At 29.2% G+C, this 14,836-nt stretch overlaps 4 protein-coding genes across 11 annotated transcripts; 1 reads left to right on the top strand and 3 right to left on the bottom strand.

The window, feature by feature from the left end:
* Positions 1-738: 738 nt before the first annotated feature.
* On the bottom strand, positions 739-4,192 carry LOC126922228 (E3 ubiquitin-protein ligase synoviolin A). 3 transcript variants are annotated; one of them, XM_050734637.1, is made up of 9 exons: positions 4,034-4,192; positions 3,657-3,890; positions 3,442-3,534; positions 3,202-3,354; positions 2,849-3,139; positions 2,562-2,776; positions 2,223-2,440; positions 1,742-2,147; positions 739-1,659 (listed from the first exon to the last, which is right to left on the bottom strand). In XM_050734637.1, the coding sequence occupies exons 2-9, from the start codon at positions 3,783-3,785 to the stop codon at positions 1,359-1,361; spliced, it is 1,806 nt and encodes a 601-aa protein (XP_050590594.1). In that variant the 5' UTR covers positions 3,786-3,890; positions 4,034-4,192; the 3' UTR covers positions 739-1,358. The 3 variants fall into 3 exon arrangements, with proteins under 3 accessions (XP_050590594.1, XP_050590592.1, XP_050590595.1); XM_050734635.1 differs by having other exon boundaries at positions 3,657-3,910; positions 4,034-4,185; XM_050734638.1 differs by having other exon boundaries at positions 3,657-3,907; positions 4,034-4,172.
* A 140-nt stretch (positions 4,193-4,332) lies between these two features.
* LOC126922215 (rho GTPase-activating protein gacF-like) lies at positions 4,333-8,768 on the bottom strand. 4 transcript variants are annotated; one of them, XM_050734598.1, is made up of 7 exons: positions 7,884-8,768; positions 7,607-7,802; positions 7,205-7,376; positions 7,054-7,126; positions 6,650-6,974; positions 6,208-6,568; positions 4,333-6,125 (listed from the first exon to the last, which is right to left on the bottom strand). In XM_050734598.1, the coding sequence occupies exons 1-7, from the start codon at positions 8,574-8,576 to the stop codon at positions 4,952-4,954; spliced, it is 2,994 nt and encodes a 997-aa protein (XP_050590555.1). In that variant the 5' UTR covers positions 8,577-8,768; the 3' UTR covers positions 4,333-4,951. The 4 variants fall into 4 exon arrangements, with proteins under 4 accessions (XP_050590555.1, XP_050590554.1, XP_050590553.1 ...); XM_050734597.1 differs by having other exon boundaries at positions 6,208-6,974; positions 7,643-7,802; XM_050734596.1 differs by having other exon boundaries at positions 6,208-6,974; positions 7,054-7,123.
* A 1,141-nt stretch (positions 8,769-9,909) lies between these two features.
* On the top strand, positions 9,910-12,385 carry LOC126922262 (aldo-keto reductase family 1 member A1-like). 2 transcript variants are annotated; one of them, XR_007712685.1, is made up of 8 exons: positions 9,910-10,077; positions 10,177-10,265; positions 10,383-10,547; positions 10,622-10,825; positions 10,899-11,015; positions 11,091-11,485; positions 11,557-11,965; positions 12,053-12,385. XR_007712685.1 is itself a non-coding variant. In XM_050734719.1 (7 exons), the coding sequence occupies exons 2-7, from the start codon at positions 10,203-10,205 to the stop codon at positions 11,603-11,605; spliced, it is 993 nt and encodes a 330-aa protein (XP_050590676.1). In that variant the 5' UTR covers positions 9,910-10,077; positions 10,177-10,202; the 3' UTR covers positions 11,606-12,385. The 2 variants fall into 2 exon arrangements, 1 of the variants encoding a protein (XP_050590676.1); XM_050734719.1 differs by having other exon boundaries at positions 11,557-12,385.
* Positions 11,285-14,704, bottom strand: LOC126922224 (DNA replication licensing factor Mcm5-like). 2 transcript variants are annotated; one of them, XM_050734618.1, is made up of 8 exons: positions 14,309-14,704; positions 13,960-14,215; positions 13,332-13,836; positions 12,901-13,247; positions 12,392-12,825; positions 12,058-12,329; positions 11,749-11,981; positions 11,285-11,601 (listed from the first exon to the last, which is right to left on the bottom strand). In XM_050734618.1, exons 1-7 carry the CDS (start codon positions 14,458-14,460, stop codon positions 11,752-11,754), a joined length of 2,196 nt encoding a protein of 731 aa, XP_050590575.1. In that variant the 5' UTR covers positions 14,461-14,704; the 3' UTR covers positions 11,285-11,601; positions 11,749-11,751. The 2 variants fall into 2 exon arrangements, with proteins under 2 accessions (XP_050590575.1, XP_050590574.1); XM_050734617.1 differs by having other exon boundaries at positions 11,543-11,981.
* Between the last annotated feature and the right edge of the window lie 132 nt (positions 14,705-14,836).

A 14,836-nucleotide genomic window follows, 5' to 3' on the forward strand; every position in this document is an offset into this window, starting at 1 on the left:
AATACAGCTTTCTCTTTTCTATAATAATTTAAATTACAAATAGTAATCATTCACACAATAGGATTTGATCTCTATATTACAGTCCTACCGAGTTTGCGCATTTCCAGTATGGAAAAATAAGGTTATAATTATCTTTCCACTGATCGATAACATTAAATGAATAACAATGATTATTTATTTATATTCTTTCCGATATTTATAAATGTTATGATCGCAATTATGTATATGATAGTTTTTAGAAAAATCTATGAATATTTTCGCAATTTCCTTTAGAGGGAAATTAATTATATCATACTATTTCGTTAACGAGTAACGAAATGTTATAAAACGCGGAGTATTGTTTATCCTATTTTTATATTTAGATCAAATTTTAACATCGCAATTTATTGAAATAAATGTAATACTCTCTTTTTTTACTTGTACTTCTATTTAAAATTTTCTTTTGTACGAACAAAAACTATAATAATTATATATATATGTATTTTTTGTACCTACATATAGTTTTTATTAATTATATTTATACACATATATATACTATATATTTTTAAATTTAAAATAATTACATTTATAGTTATCTTTGGAACTTCGTATTAATTTGTTCCTATAAATAATATAATTTATTTTGTACTTATTTTTGTCATCTTATTTGATGTGTTTATTGTTCAAAATTATTACAAATAACTTTGCATATGTCAAATTTATAAATGTATACAAATTTACGTGATGGAAACAAAAGCATTACTAAATAGACAGATAAATTTATTACTCATAATGAGAGTTATTTAGAACAATTATTTTACAGTCATGTTATAATAACTGACATAACCACTCCCATGTACAGATACAAACATTCTTAATATGTAATAATTAGTAAAATCTGTACATTAGCCTGTATGTAGCACAAACAAGACTGATAGAATGTTTTATATAAGTTATATTTTATGATATAAAAATTGTGGGATAAAAATGATAAATTAAAATCACTTTTAGATAAAGCATACAGAAACAATTTAATCGATACAAAAATTTTTTTTTACGAAATATATCGGAAAAACACATCGTAGGAAGGATATATACACGCATAGTATTTAAGGAATAAGAACTAGTCATAATCTGCATGACTTGCTTCATGAATATTTTGCTCCTAAAATAATTTGCAAAAAAAAAAGAAAGAAAAGGAAAATTTATCATATTTCCTTTAAATGATTATTTGATATTTTGTGATTATTAATATCATAGTATCAACTTCAACTTTCAAGCTCTTAATCATAATTGTTACATCTTTTTTCGAATATCAATTGCAATCAGGCCTGTTATTGATCAAGGTACAATTATATTACACAAATTATCACATAATTTTACGAACATTTATGAGCTGAAAATTTTTGTAGCCTACGTCTTCGTAGCATTTCTTGTTCACTTGAAGATTCCGTGTCATTCCTAATTGATGATTCTGGAGCTACATCATTACCGTTTATGCCTGATAACGTATTTACATTATCATTAGGAGAATTTGCAGTAGGAACATTCATCTCAGCGTTATCTTGTGGTTGCTCACTGTTAAGTTCAGGACATGCAGTTTTAGATGTTCCTTGTTTTGCCATTGAAGAAATATCTGTTGTAACATTCGTGTTATTTGTTGCAGTTGGCACTGGAATACTGCAATAAACATGTGTTATGAAATAACAATATTAATCGTTATTTTTAAATTTTATTAAGCTACAAAAAAACTCGTACATACTTAGCAGTAACAGCTGCTGTTTGATATTGATTCATCATAGCACTGGCAGCATCTAATAGAAGCTGAATTCTTTGCAACGTTTGTATTCTAGCTTCAACGGCTTGTCGTAAATTACCTTCCATTGCTCTAAGTTCTTCTTCACTTAATTCTGTAAGGTTCGGCGGTGGCGTAGGAATAGGAGGCAACGGTACCATAGTTGGGAATGGTGGAGGAAACAACGGTACACCACTAGCTGCCAAATTTTGAAATGAGGTTGATGGAGTATTTGGCCCACTATTTTGAGCTTGTTGTTGCTGTGTTGTCGCATTTGAAACTTGTTGCTGTTGTGGCTGTTGTTGCTGTTGTTGTAAAGCTGCTGGTGCCCCTGCAGCTTGCATCCCAGCCCAAAATGCTGGGAGGACTTGAACTTTATTGAAAACCACATAAACATTAGATTTTTTTCTTAATGTGGACACGTAAAAATAACCGTAAATATACACACCAATTGGATTAAATCCTGGTGCTTGTGGAGCTTGAGGCACTTGTGGTCCTGCTTGTGCTTGATTTTGTTGCCTATTTCCTTGATTGTTATTAACAGGTCTTAAGATATTTAAACGGCATGTGGGACACGTTTGTTGACGTTGGAACCAAGAACGAAGGCAGGCAGTATGAAAAATATGATTACATGGTAACTTTTTACTTGCAGACACCATTTCTTCCCTAAAATGTTGTATATTTTTATTAGATGTTGTACAATGTTGTAATATGTAGTATATTTTTAATATTTTATCAATATTTCTGAGAAGCTACATTTTTTAATGAGTTAGTAACTTTATTTTACCTGCATATAATGCATACATTATCAGCAGCAGCTAATTCTTCTGTCGTAGCATCTGGATATAATGTATTCATATTTCTGATAGCTCGACGCGACATTACAATATCGTGGAATGCTTTCCTAAAGTCTCTCATTGTATAATACATTGCACGAAGTGCAAACAAAGGTAAAGTATATAATTTGACCATCAAAGTGACAAAAGCAACATATAAAATAACCTGAAAGAAAAGATATATTAAATCAATAACTTTATAAATATTTAATGAATATATCTTATTACTTTATCCCACCTTCAACAGCCCAATTATTAATTCTGTGTACAATAAAAATACTGGTTTATTGTCCCATGGATTTTCACTTTGTAGATCTATTGTATGTAATATATACTTCACACTAATATTGAATACAACAGTTAAGAGAATGGCATATTCAAAACCAAAAACAAGTTGCACTGAGGGACCTTTTGTTGCTGTTGTATTATAAGCATAATGAATCATGGTTAAATTTATAGCAAACAGTAATGCCAATAGAGTACCAACTCTAAGATGGAATAACCAAGTTATTACAGGACTTCTTTCCATCTGAAAATAGATGAAACAAAATATTATATATGAAATTATATTAAGTTACTCATATTACTTACATAATCTACACGATCTTCTGCCAACCAGTGAAATGATTTCAAAAATAAAAGAAGTGTGAATAGTGCTATGAATTTTGGACTAAAGTCATCTCTAAATACTGTAAATGCTAGACAAGTTTCAGTTACTGCATACCATACTTTTTCCAACAAATGCTGTAAAGAAATAACTCTTAGTATATGTATATTTATACGCACATTTTTTAACCTTTTAAGATGATAACAAATACATTATATATTTACCTCAAGTTCAGCAGCACGTAGGGTACCAAAAAATATCTTTCGAAAGAAAGCATTTATCATAAATACTAGAATCAATCCTTGTGTATAGATTACCTAAATTTCACATGAGAAAACAAACGGAGGAATCGTTAGAACATTCAGAAATATATGTATATGTATAATCAAATATAACGTTCATAAACAGAAAATTTTAAAAAGAAAACATCGAAACTTACCGTCATACTAGGGTTGGATTTGGTTATGTGAACTACTGTTGGATAAAACTGTTTTCTTTGATAATACGCGTTGCCTATCACAGCACATGTTAATGCTGTGCTTATTAACATTATTCCAGCCTCTCTCATCTTTGTATATATTGTTTTTTCAGCCCAAAGGCTGCTCTTTCCGAATATTATATTCACTGACACTTATTTCACCAACAATTTACGTATCAACAGCTGTAGATCCGACTAGAATAAACGAGGCGCTGCTATCATAACGACAATATCCAAAACTATTAACTTTGCTATCAATGAATACATTTCCACGATATTTTATATAATAAAAAAAGGAACAATCATTAAATGTGACCTTGTGTGCATATATATCATACCTTTATTATCTAAATATCGAAAAGAATTTTACTTCACGAAGGAAATAGAACTTTCGTGTCATAGTTGTATTGTTTGTTTGCAACGGTGAACGTGTATTATTTTTACTTGACAATTCCAGATGGAACAGACGGTAAAGTGTGATTGGTGGAACGATGAATAATTGTCTACAATTATGTTATATATATTTAAACCACGTGGAATACAACAAATTTCCTTTTTGTATTGTAGTTTTTTAATTAAATTTCATATTTTAATAATAATATATATATTCATATATCGATATAACAATGGATATAACTTTGTGTAAATTTTATTTATTTATGAACAAATTACATGTGGTCCATAAAACAGAAAATACAATATTGTATTATAAAAAGTTGGGGCAGTGTATTTGTATTTTTTACGTTATGTATAAGAAATTCAATCTTTAAAAATGGGACAAGTTTCGAAATTTCAAAAAATAATATTGCAATTAAAAAAATACACGTTTGTACTTTGCTAAATGTATGTAAACATATATGTATATTAATAACACGAAAACAAGTACAAAAGAACATATATATATATATAAATACATAACTTCTTCAAGCAAAAATATTTGTCTAAAAAAGTTCTATATTTTATAGTATTAAAATGTATGATAAAATCATTGGTTCAGTATGTTTATCACACACTTATGTTTTCATATAACATATGTAAAATACTATTCTGTATATTTATGGCAATTTATCATACATAAAAGTACTATAACTATAGTATATATAGTAAGGATGTGTTATGAAAATAAACTTTTTCTCTAAACTTGGTTCTGAGATTCTAAGTTGTAAGACAATCTCATAGTACTTTATCAATTTATAATTGAAAGTATTGCAGAATAGACTTTCTTGAACACATTTCTGATAAATTTGTACTTTAAATTAAGAGTGTCTACTGATATTTCTTGGCGTCTTTAAAATACTTTTAGGACTCTGATACTTTGGAGTTCCTAATTGACCAACAGCCTTTAGGGGCGTCCTACGAGAATCCACTAGAGGTCTTCTTACTAATGCTTTGCCACTTTTAGGTGTTTTTACAGTTAATGGCTTCTTAATATGCGGAGTCTTACATAGCACGTTATTATCAACTTTATAGATACTTAGTCTTGAATTCTGTGATATCATATCCACAGGTACATTTTGCATTGAAGGTGATGTTTTAACAGCCTTATTTTCTTTTTGATGAGTGGCTGTATTACATGTCATAAAGTCTTTGGAAATACAATAACACATTTCAATATCCTTTTCCTTATTTTCGGTTTCCATCATAGTACGAGAAGGAGAATGTTTCAATATCAATTTTGAATTTCTACTTTTTACATTTTTATTTGATTTTCGACACAATTCTGTCCGTTCACAATTCTGTTTTATATCATTCATGCACTGATCATCCTCTGTACTAAGTAGACCGTTTTTTTTGTTTATAGTAGTGTTTTGAGAGTGTACTTTTGCCGTGCACTCATCAAATAATTTAGCTTTAGCTAGTACCATTCCTGCATTCTGAGTTCTTAATTTTGCAATAGACGCACGACCAGTTTGAGTAATTGGAGATTTTGTTTGGTTTGTTGATCCAAAATATCCATCTGCATCCTTCCAGGATATAACAGCTTTCTTTTTCTCTTCAGATTTCGGAATCAGTTTACCTACAGGTGTACTGTTTAAAATCATATTTTGTTGACTATTCGTCTTCTTCAGTTTTTCAACCTTGCTATCGGAATACGTGGCCGTATTTGTAAGTTCATCACCATGAAAAGACGATACTCGACGTACCGTCGTGATTGTTCGATCTTTCATCGATTGAAAAGAATTCTGATTGTGCTTTTTTGTATATACATTTGAATTTTTAAACTCATCGCATACATTATTTAATATTATATTATCTCCTTTTTCCCAAAGGGAAGTAGATATAGGTCGTAAGTCAGCATCGTCTTTTGTATAATTCAGTGAAAATGTTTTTTCATTATGGGAGTAAGCATTGCTCAAATCTTGATCAGACTGTGATTGCAAATCTGATCCACGAGAAATGTGCCACGAAGCAGTTCGTCTAACACGTTTGCTAAAAGATAGAAGAAATAAATTGAAGATTGTAAATTACAGAAACATACTAATTTACATAGCTCATAAAAAGTATAATTTACCTTATCACTTTTTCTTGTGATCTCCTTCTTAAACTTCCTATTTTTCGAGCGCTTGGAGACCTGATGATTTTGTGTTCATCTGATCTTCTAATTTTAAGTTCTTTACCAAGTTTTTTAGCTAAGTAGTCTGTTGTTACTGTACTTTCAATACTAGCTTCTTCCAATGTCCTTTCATACGCAGTTTGTACTTTTTTCACAGAATGCAATAATAAATCATCATTCTCCTCACCATTTCCATTATTTATACATTTGAATTCTTGAGAAAGACGAGATTCAATTGCTAAAACTCTATTTTTTATTTCTTCATATTCGCTTTTAGGTATCGTAACGTATTCCTCTGACTGATTATCTACAGATGTGACTTGAACATGTGAATATGTTTCAAGATTATTTACAGTTAATCTTCTTTTCACTGGGTTCATTCGTCTTTGTTTATAATTACCTAGATCTTTTAATTCTTCCGAACTTGAATTCAACTGTGTGTGCCATTTACTAGATTTAATATCATCCTTTGTTAACAAGGCCTGCTCGTCACTATCATCTGATAAATTAACATCTGCATCACCAAACATATTATTATACTCTCTGTGAAGGTCGTTTGATACTTCACTGTCTTTTAGAATTAATTTCAAATGTGATGAACTATCACTATATGCTCTGTATGTTCTTTGTGAGTCACCACATGAGTCACAAACAGAACTCCAACGACGTTCTGCCTGAGTATCAAAAGTATTCTTACATGATTCTGTACTTTCATCAACAGTTTTCTGCAAATATAAAAATATTATGTAGATTGTTATAATCAAACTTGTTAAGTCATGAAATAAATTATTCTCATGTTCTTACTGGCTTTCTCGGTACAAAACGATCCAAACTAAGCCTAATCTTTTTAGATTTATCTGCTTTATCTGCAACTCTTCTGAAACATAAGTTTGTCATATATATTAAGTCATATAAATGATAATTGTTTATATCTATAAAAAAAGTAAATACATACTTCTTCTTTGTACTTGGTGGATCTATATAATCAACTTTCCTTTTTTTTGTGGGCTTAGTATTTAATATATGTACTGAATTAGCATTTTCAGATATCCTTTGACTATCACATGTGTTACTATCTTCAGATGCAGCATTTTTGCCAACAATCTTTTTTAGACCATTAAACATTCCTAAAGAAAAATATTTAAATTTTAAAGAATTCTATGTAAATAAAAGAATTCTGATCTGTTAAGTAATCAAGTTAGTAAGTTAGTTAATGGTACGTTTGTTAGAACATAGGTTTATGTCTATTAGATAAAACTTTTATCGCATGCTGTTATTATGAAACTTCAGTATTTATGTCAGTACAATGTAAATATAGTTTGGAAATAAATTACTATGAACAGATCGACAGACATACTTAGATTGAGGTTGGAGGCACTTAGATGTGGCTTACGTGTAAGACTTCCACTGCGATGTTTCTTTTTTTTGAATTTTGAACGCAGATGATCAGATACATCTAACTCATTATCTGTACTGCCAATTGTTTCCATAGAAATAGCTTGTGTTATATGATCTGGTAAAATACCAATACTTTCTGCATTTTCAATTAAAATCTGCAATATTTCCAGATTAAGCGAATGAAATTATCTTATGTTAAAATTGACATTCTTCTTCAAGACAAATATACATATCACCTTAACAACAATTAAATGTAATTCAAGACGCATTTGCACAGCAGACATAGTGGTTTCTTGCAGAGGCATTATATTTGGACCAATAACTTTTGCTAAATTATCAATGCCCATTTTATTTTGTTTCTCATATTGTGCTACTTTCTTTAAAAATTCCATAAAAAATGCCAGAGTATTTAGATGATGTGGTGGTAAAAGAATACAAGCTAATAACAATGCTTGTACACAATAAGTTTTAAGCATGACACAATGTACAAATAAATCGTGGTACGTATATGGAATCAATGGTTCTGGTAAGTCTCTGAAGAATGTTTTTAAACAATTAGCTACATCAATGGCATGATGTTTTTCCCCTAAACTGCCACCATTATCTAAACGAATTATTAATTCCTTTTGTCTAAGTTGTGATCCTGCTTTTCTGAATAATCCTTCCTGAGTGATATACTTTTCTAAAAATGTGGATGCATGGCTCACAAAAACAGGCACATGCACAATGGCACCAGAAGATAAATTCACGACATCCAATGGTTGGTACAATAAAGAAGTCTTAAAAACTTTTTTCAAAATGCGTTTCCCTTCGGATCGTTCTGTTTTAAACATATTTTTTTTAAAACGATACTTAACTCCGTAATTACGAAGATCACAGACAATTGATTGGTATACTGTTTCTTTATGTAGAACATCGTAAATCAACATGTTTGTAATTTAAAGATAGAAATTATTTGATCATAAATTACAATGAAATCTTTAAAATAAAATTTTTTGTTTGTGAACTGTGCAAGAATACAATACAGTTTTCATATTTATACAAACATTATTAAATACGTACAGTTATATTAAAATTATCATGTAACTGACATACGCCATTACCAACTATACAATATTACTTATAAAATAAAATTCGACATTCTAATGTACTGAAAGAAAAATGAAACTCAAACTCAAATTCGACATTAATATAAAATATTAAGTTTCCGAATTTATTTAGAAAATAAATAAAGCTGTTTATAGTATAGTTATATATTATTTTAACTATATAAATAAGTATATAAAAATGTATCATGAAATAAATAGAAGAATAAAATTCCCAAATTTATAAATTATCCCTAGGCTACGGATGTGTATGTATTTATGAAAAATTTGTCTATAAAAATGTACAGAATATCCATAGCAACATGTTATAATATTTAAAAAATAAAACAAATTCCCTGTAGGTTTCATTTCTTTAGTTGTGTTCATAAAAATAGCAATTTGTATAAGCATCCACAGTCTAATTATTATTAACATATTACATATCTTAATTATCTTATCATAACTTATTATGTATCAATTTTGTACAAATCAGAAGTCGTAAATACTATTTTCGAACAAAATATTTTTCTCATGTTTAAGTTCTAATTCTCACCATTAATTAATGCGTTATAATTATAATTAATATCAAATTAATAGTATTGGATATCAGCTCTATGTTTTAACTTATCTATGGTATTAACGCAACGCGGGAAGATAATTCATGTAACTTATTTGAATCTTAAATATTTATGATATTTCATTCTGTTTCTGTTTGCACTGTTTAGTAGGGATATAATCTATACAATTTTTAAAAACTTATCATGTTTCCAATAAACATGCTTAAATATCGTCAATATTTATTTGATAAATTCACTAGCCGATATGTGAAACATCAATTTATCAATTGTTTTTTCGTAACAAATCAACAGCAACGTTTGGTACTATCATTACGTACGTTATCTTTTTAATTTATTTAAAATTTCTAAATTAAATTATTTTTTTAATTTTTCGCATAGTTTTGTTAGTATAAATATAGACATAAAACTAGACTCGTACGCAGTATATTCTGTTACCGGTTATTTTAAATTGTCGCTTATATCACTGTGTGAAATAATATTTTAAAATAATTTTAACACAAGAAACAACAAAAATCCAACTTCTATCTAAATTGTAATATAAATAACAATTTTCTAGAACATTTTAAACGATGTTAGCCGTAAAACTTACCGCAGATCAATAAACGTCTGTTGAACTTACATATATATACAACTCTCTTTCTCTATAAACGTGAACTTATGTATTCAGAACAGTACAAGTCTGATCTAACTTTAGAAATTGATTTTGTATCCAAATAGCGCTACTACAAAGTAGATAATTTATATATATCTAAAAATAATAGTTTATGGTAATCTTGAAAATTGTTATAATAATATGACAATACAGCAATATTAAAAGGATATAAAATAATATTATTTAAATAAATTTGTATAAATATCTTTTACAGCATTAAACCAATTGAAGAAAGGAAATATGCAAACAGTACGATTGTTATCAGGGTATGACATGCCTACTGTGGGTTTGGGTACATGGCAGGTGATTTAATTATTAACTTATTATTTAAATTCAAGGATCTTTTTTAAATGTTTAAATTAATTTACATTTTTCATTTCAACTTAAACTTAAAACTATAATGTTGCATACTTTCTGAAGGCTAAACCTGAAGAAATTGAAAAAGTTGTGATAGCTGCTTTAGATGCTGGCTATAGACACATTGATACTGCATTTAATTATAATAATGAAGAAGCAATAGGAGCAGTATTAAAAGAATGGTTTAGAAAAGGTGGGAAGCGCGAAGATCTTTTTATTACTTCAAAGGTACCATTTAACATATATTAAAAAGATAACTTATACATATATAAAGATAAAAAAATATTTAATTACCTTTTTAGTTACCTAATTTTGGTAATCGACCATCAGATGTAGAGAAGTTTATTAATTTATCACTGAAAAGACTTGGTTTGGATTATTTGGATATGTATTTAATCCACATGCCTTTTGCCTTTAAATTAGATGAAAGTACTTGTACCTCAGCAATTAATGAAGATGGAAGTTTTATATTGGATCTTGATACAGATCCTGTTTCAGTGTGGAAGGTCTAATTCTATAGCACTATTAATGAATAAAATGTTAGTAACTTATAATTGATTGTCTTATTTAATGTTTCAGGAAATGGAAGAACAAGTAAGAAAAGGTCGTACAAAGTCTATAGGTTTAAGTAATTTTAATGAAAAACAAATTTTAAATATATGGGAGAATGCACAAATTAAGCCAAGTAACTTACAAGTAGGTTTGACATGTAAATAAATTTTATCACACTTGGCTTTGATATAGTTTCGTAATCACTTTAATTATTATTAGGTGGAATTACATGCATATCTGCAACAAAATTCGCTACGGCAATTGTGTCAAACGCACAATATTATTATAACAGCCTACAGCCCCTTGGGATCACCAGGAGCTAAAACGCATTTTCAAACGAAATATAATCATAATGTTGAAGACTTTCCAGATGTTCTGGGACATCCAATAGTACAAAAAATAAGCACAGAACATAAACGATCACCAGCACAAGTTTTACTACGTTACTCATTACAATTAAATGTTGTTGTAATTCCAAAAAGTAAATCTCCCGAGAGAGTTAAGGCAAACATTGATTTATTTAGTTTTTCATTAAATGAAGAAGAAATGAAAATTTTGAGTACCTTAGACAAAGGTGTACGTGGAAGAATTTTTAATTTCTTGTTTTTTAAGGGGTAAATATATTTATTAAAGATATTTCATTCCAAATAATGTAAAGATATAAAATCCCTTTGATTTCTTTTAGGGTCGAGAATCATCCACATTATCCATTTAAGGATGAATTACAGTCCTAAATAAAAAAAAAGATTATTAAGATGTAGTTCGAATGTATGCATATTTATACATTGAAAATGCTTGAAATATAGTACAAAATGGAAACATATATATAAAGCGAATAAATATATATGACACAAGATGCAAAGAAAAATGTTATTACATTTCAGTGTAATCTGTACAACATTTTACGTTGCATACGATGCTGAAGTTCTCCACGTCGTATCATTGTGTGTATAACTTTGTAAATAGCACGTTCTGGATATGCTTGTTTTACAAAATCTTTAACAATATTTTGCTCCGATACTTGATTTCCAATAGGAAATCTACGTTTTAATTGTTTTTCGATACGTGATAACATTTCATGATCTTCATCCGAGGTAAATCCTTCTGCACCTAAATTTTGATATGTGTTTAAAATGAAGTACAATAATAAGAAATGCATACTACCAGTTACTTCATTATAGATTACCAGCTAAAGACCCTGACATTGCAGCATCTAAAGTAGATACTTGGAAAAGTCTAAGCGCTTCGTTCACATGGATTTGTGTAGCGAAAGGTTGTAATTGCATTTTAGCTAAAGATTCTGAAATTCTTATTACAGCTTCCAATTGACGAACTGTTATGGGAATGGATAATCTCTTTTCCATATCTTTCTCATGTTCTCTGGTACTAGCTCGCATTACAACATAACGATGTTTTAATTTCTCTCCTGCCTCTTTACTAAGTCTCGGACCACAACGACTATAAACGTGTATCAATTAATGACAAACAAATAAAATATTTTAAGCAAAAAATAACCTTACGTTCTACAATAGTGGATATATTTTTTTAAAATGTGCAGTGGTAGTTCTCCTTCCGCCAATTGTTCTGTAACTTGACCAGCATTGGTATGGATATTCATTACATGTTTTGCTAGTGTTACATCTTTATTTTGCTCGTGTTCATCTTTAACAATAAATATCATGTCGAAACGCGATAAAATTGTTGGCATAAAATCAATATTTTCTTCTCCTTTTATCTCATCCCAACGACCAAATATCGAATTTGCCGCTGCTAGAACGGAACAACGAGTATTTAATGTTGTAGTTATTCCTGCTTTTGCAATAGATATTGTTTGTTGTTCCATAGCTTCATGTATTGCAACTCTATCATCCTCTTTCATTTTATCAAATTCATCTATGCAAACAACACCACCATCTGCAAGAACCATAGCACCTCCTTCCATGACAAAATTCCTCTACGAATCAAATAGAACATTTTAGTAAATGTGAAACAAATATTTGATATTTATATGTTAAACTGATTAACTTACTGTTACTGGATCTCTTAAGACTGATGCTGTTAAACCAGCTGCTGAACTTCCTTTCCCAGACGTGTAAATTGCAATTGGTGCAACTCTTTCTACAAATTTTAATAACTGTGATTTAGCTGTACCAGGATCACCTAACATTAAAATATTAATGTCTCCTCTTCTACAAAGTCCATCAGGCATTCTTTTTCTAGAACCACCAAACAATAGGCAAGCTATAGCTTTTTTAATATCCAATGCACCAAAAATGCTGGGAGCTATACTTCTTGCAATTCTTTCATATAAATTAGTGTCTGAAGCAAGACGTCTAAATAAATCTTCTTCTTCATTTGTAAAGCATGAATGAATACCTGAAAACCACAGAAATTGAATAAACAGATTATAAAAAAAAAAAAAAGAAATTCATTGCATAAAGTTATTTTATGATATTTTACCACTGCCTGTATTTTCTCCATCTGTAGAAATACCAATAACCCTCATATATGGTGCTCGAACACCAATTAATGCTTTATCTCTTCCTCTATTACCAGTAGTTTTAGTAACTTTCTTAATTGAATATATGCCCAAAATGAGAACTCTATTGCCTGGTACAATTCTATCACATAAATAGCGATCGCAATACAATTGTAAATGTCTTGGCATTTCACCCTGTGGAATTTGATCTGGCAATTCTTGCAGTTTGAGAACTTGAAAATCAACACAATGACATTTATCTGGCATTATAAAAAATGGATCCAGAGGGCATTTTGGCCTTCCTGCTTGTTCTGTTGTACATTTTCTAGGCAAAACATATCCTTCTAAACCAGGTTTAATTGAAATATTAGTTTGCATGCTTCTACAAGAACGACATTGTATAGCAATTTTTGTCGCTTTTGCCCTAATTCCAGATGCAGAAACAATAATACCAGGTATTTTAATAAGTTTAGAAACTGCATCAGGCTAAAATAAAAAAGTTTAACCAATGTCAGATATCACGAATTTTAATGTTATATATAATATGAAAATTACTTCATCTTTTTTAGCAGCAAAATTTTCAGTTTTGAGAGTAAACTTAAATCATACTTTGATTCCTCTTAAGGAACTTGGATGTGCATCTGAGGATAATAAAATTTGTATGTCTTCAACTTTTTCTTCATCTGGTGGTCTTGGAGCTGTAAGTTCATCCGCTAAATCTTTTGCAGCTTCTTCCAAGATAGGTAAATATTCAGTTGGATGCTTGTAAACTTTTTCTGCGAGTGATTCATCAAAAGCTGCCAGATCTTCTAAATTAATTTCTACCCAATATTGACCCAAATTATAATTACGTTTTAAAATATCTCTAAAATAATTTTTATGTTAATAATATTATACAAAATTTACGATGTAATTACCAAATTTATACACATTGAAACATTATAATTAATTTAGGTACCTATATTTGTAATTAAAGTTCCCCTCGTGGAATTGTCTAATGAATTCCATAAACTTCTTCTTCGAATGTTGAAAATTAGTTCGCGTCTCATTAGATTCACCTACTGAGAAATTATCGGAAAAGAATATTCCTGGGTCATCAAATCCTTCCATTACAACTTGATTTTTTGATATTTTTTGAAGAAAATATAATTGTACAACACACTAAAGGAAAATTTGGCGGCAAATATTTTGTTTACATCCTTTGAACTCTCTTTCGACATAGAATAAAAAAGTAGAGATACGACACTTTCCATGTTTCTGTTATGAACTTCGGGATTAATATTTCTTAGGTCTATGGTTTCCATATGCTTATCTCATTTTATTTATTTCAAAATATGTGTATATGCAATAGAAAATAAATTTAAAGTAAATTAAGTAAAATTGAACAAAATAAATATAAATTAAATAATATTTATTTTATAATTCATAATCGTTAAAAGCTTTCTACATTGACAGTATTGCCATTCGATACATAAAGATAGGTTAA

Source organism: Bombus affinis, chromosome 11 (assembly GCF_024516045.1).
Source record: "Bombus affinis isolate iyBomAffi1 chromosome 11, iyBomAffi1.2, whole genome shotgun sequence".
In the NCBI taxonomy this organism is placed as follows: Eukaryota; Metazoa; Arthropoda; class Insecta; order Hymenoptera; family Apidae; genus Bombus; species Bombus affinis.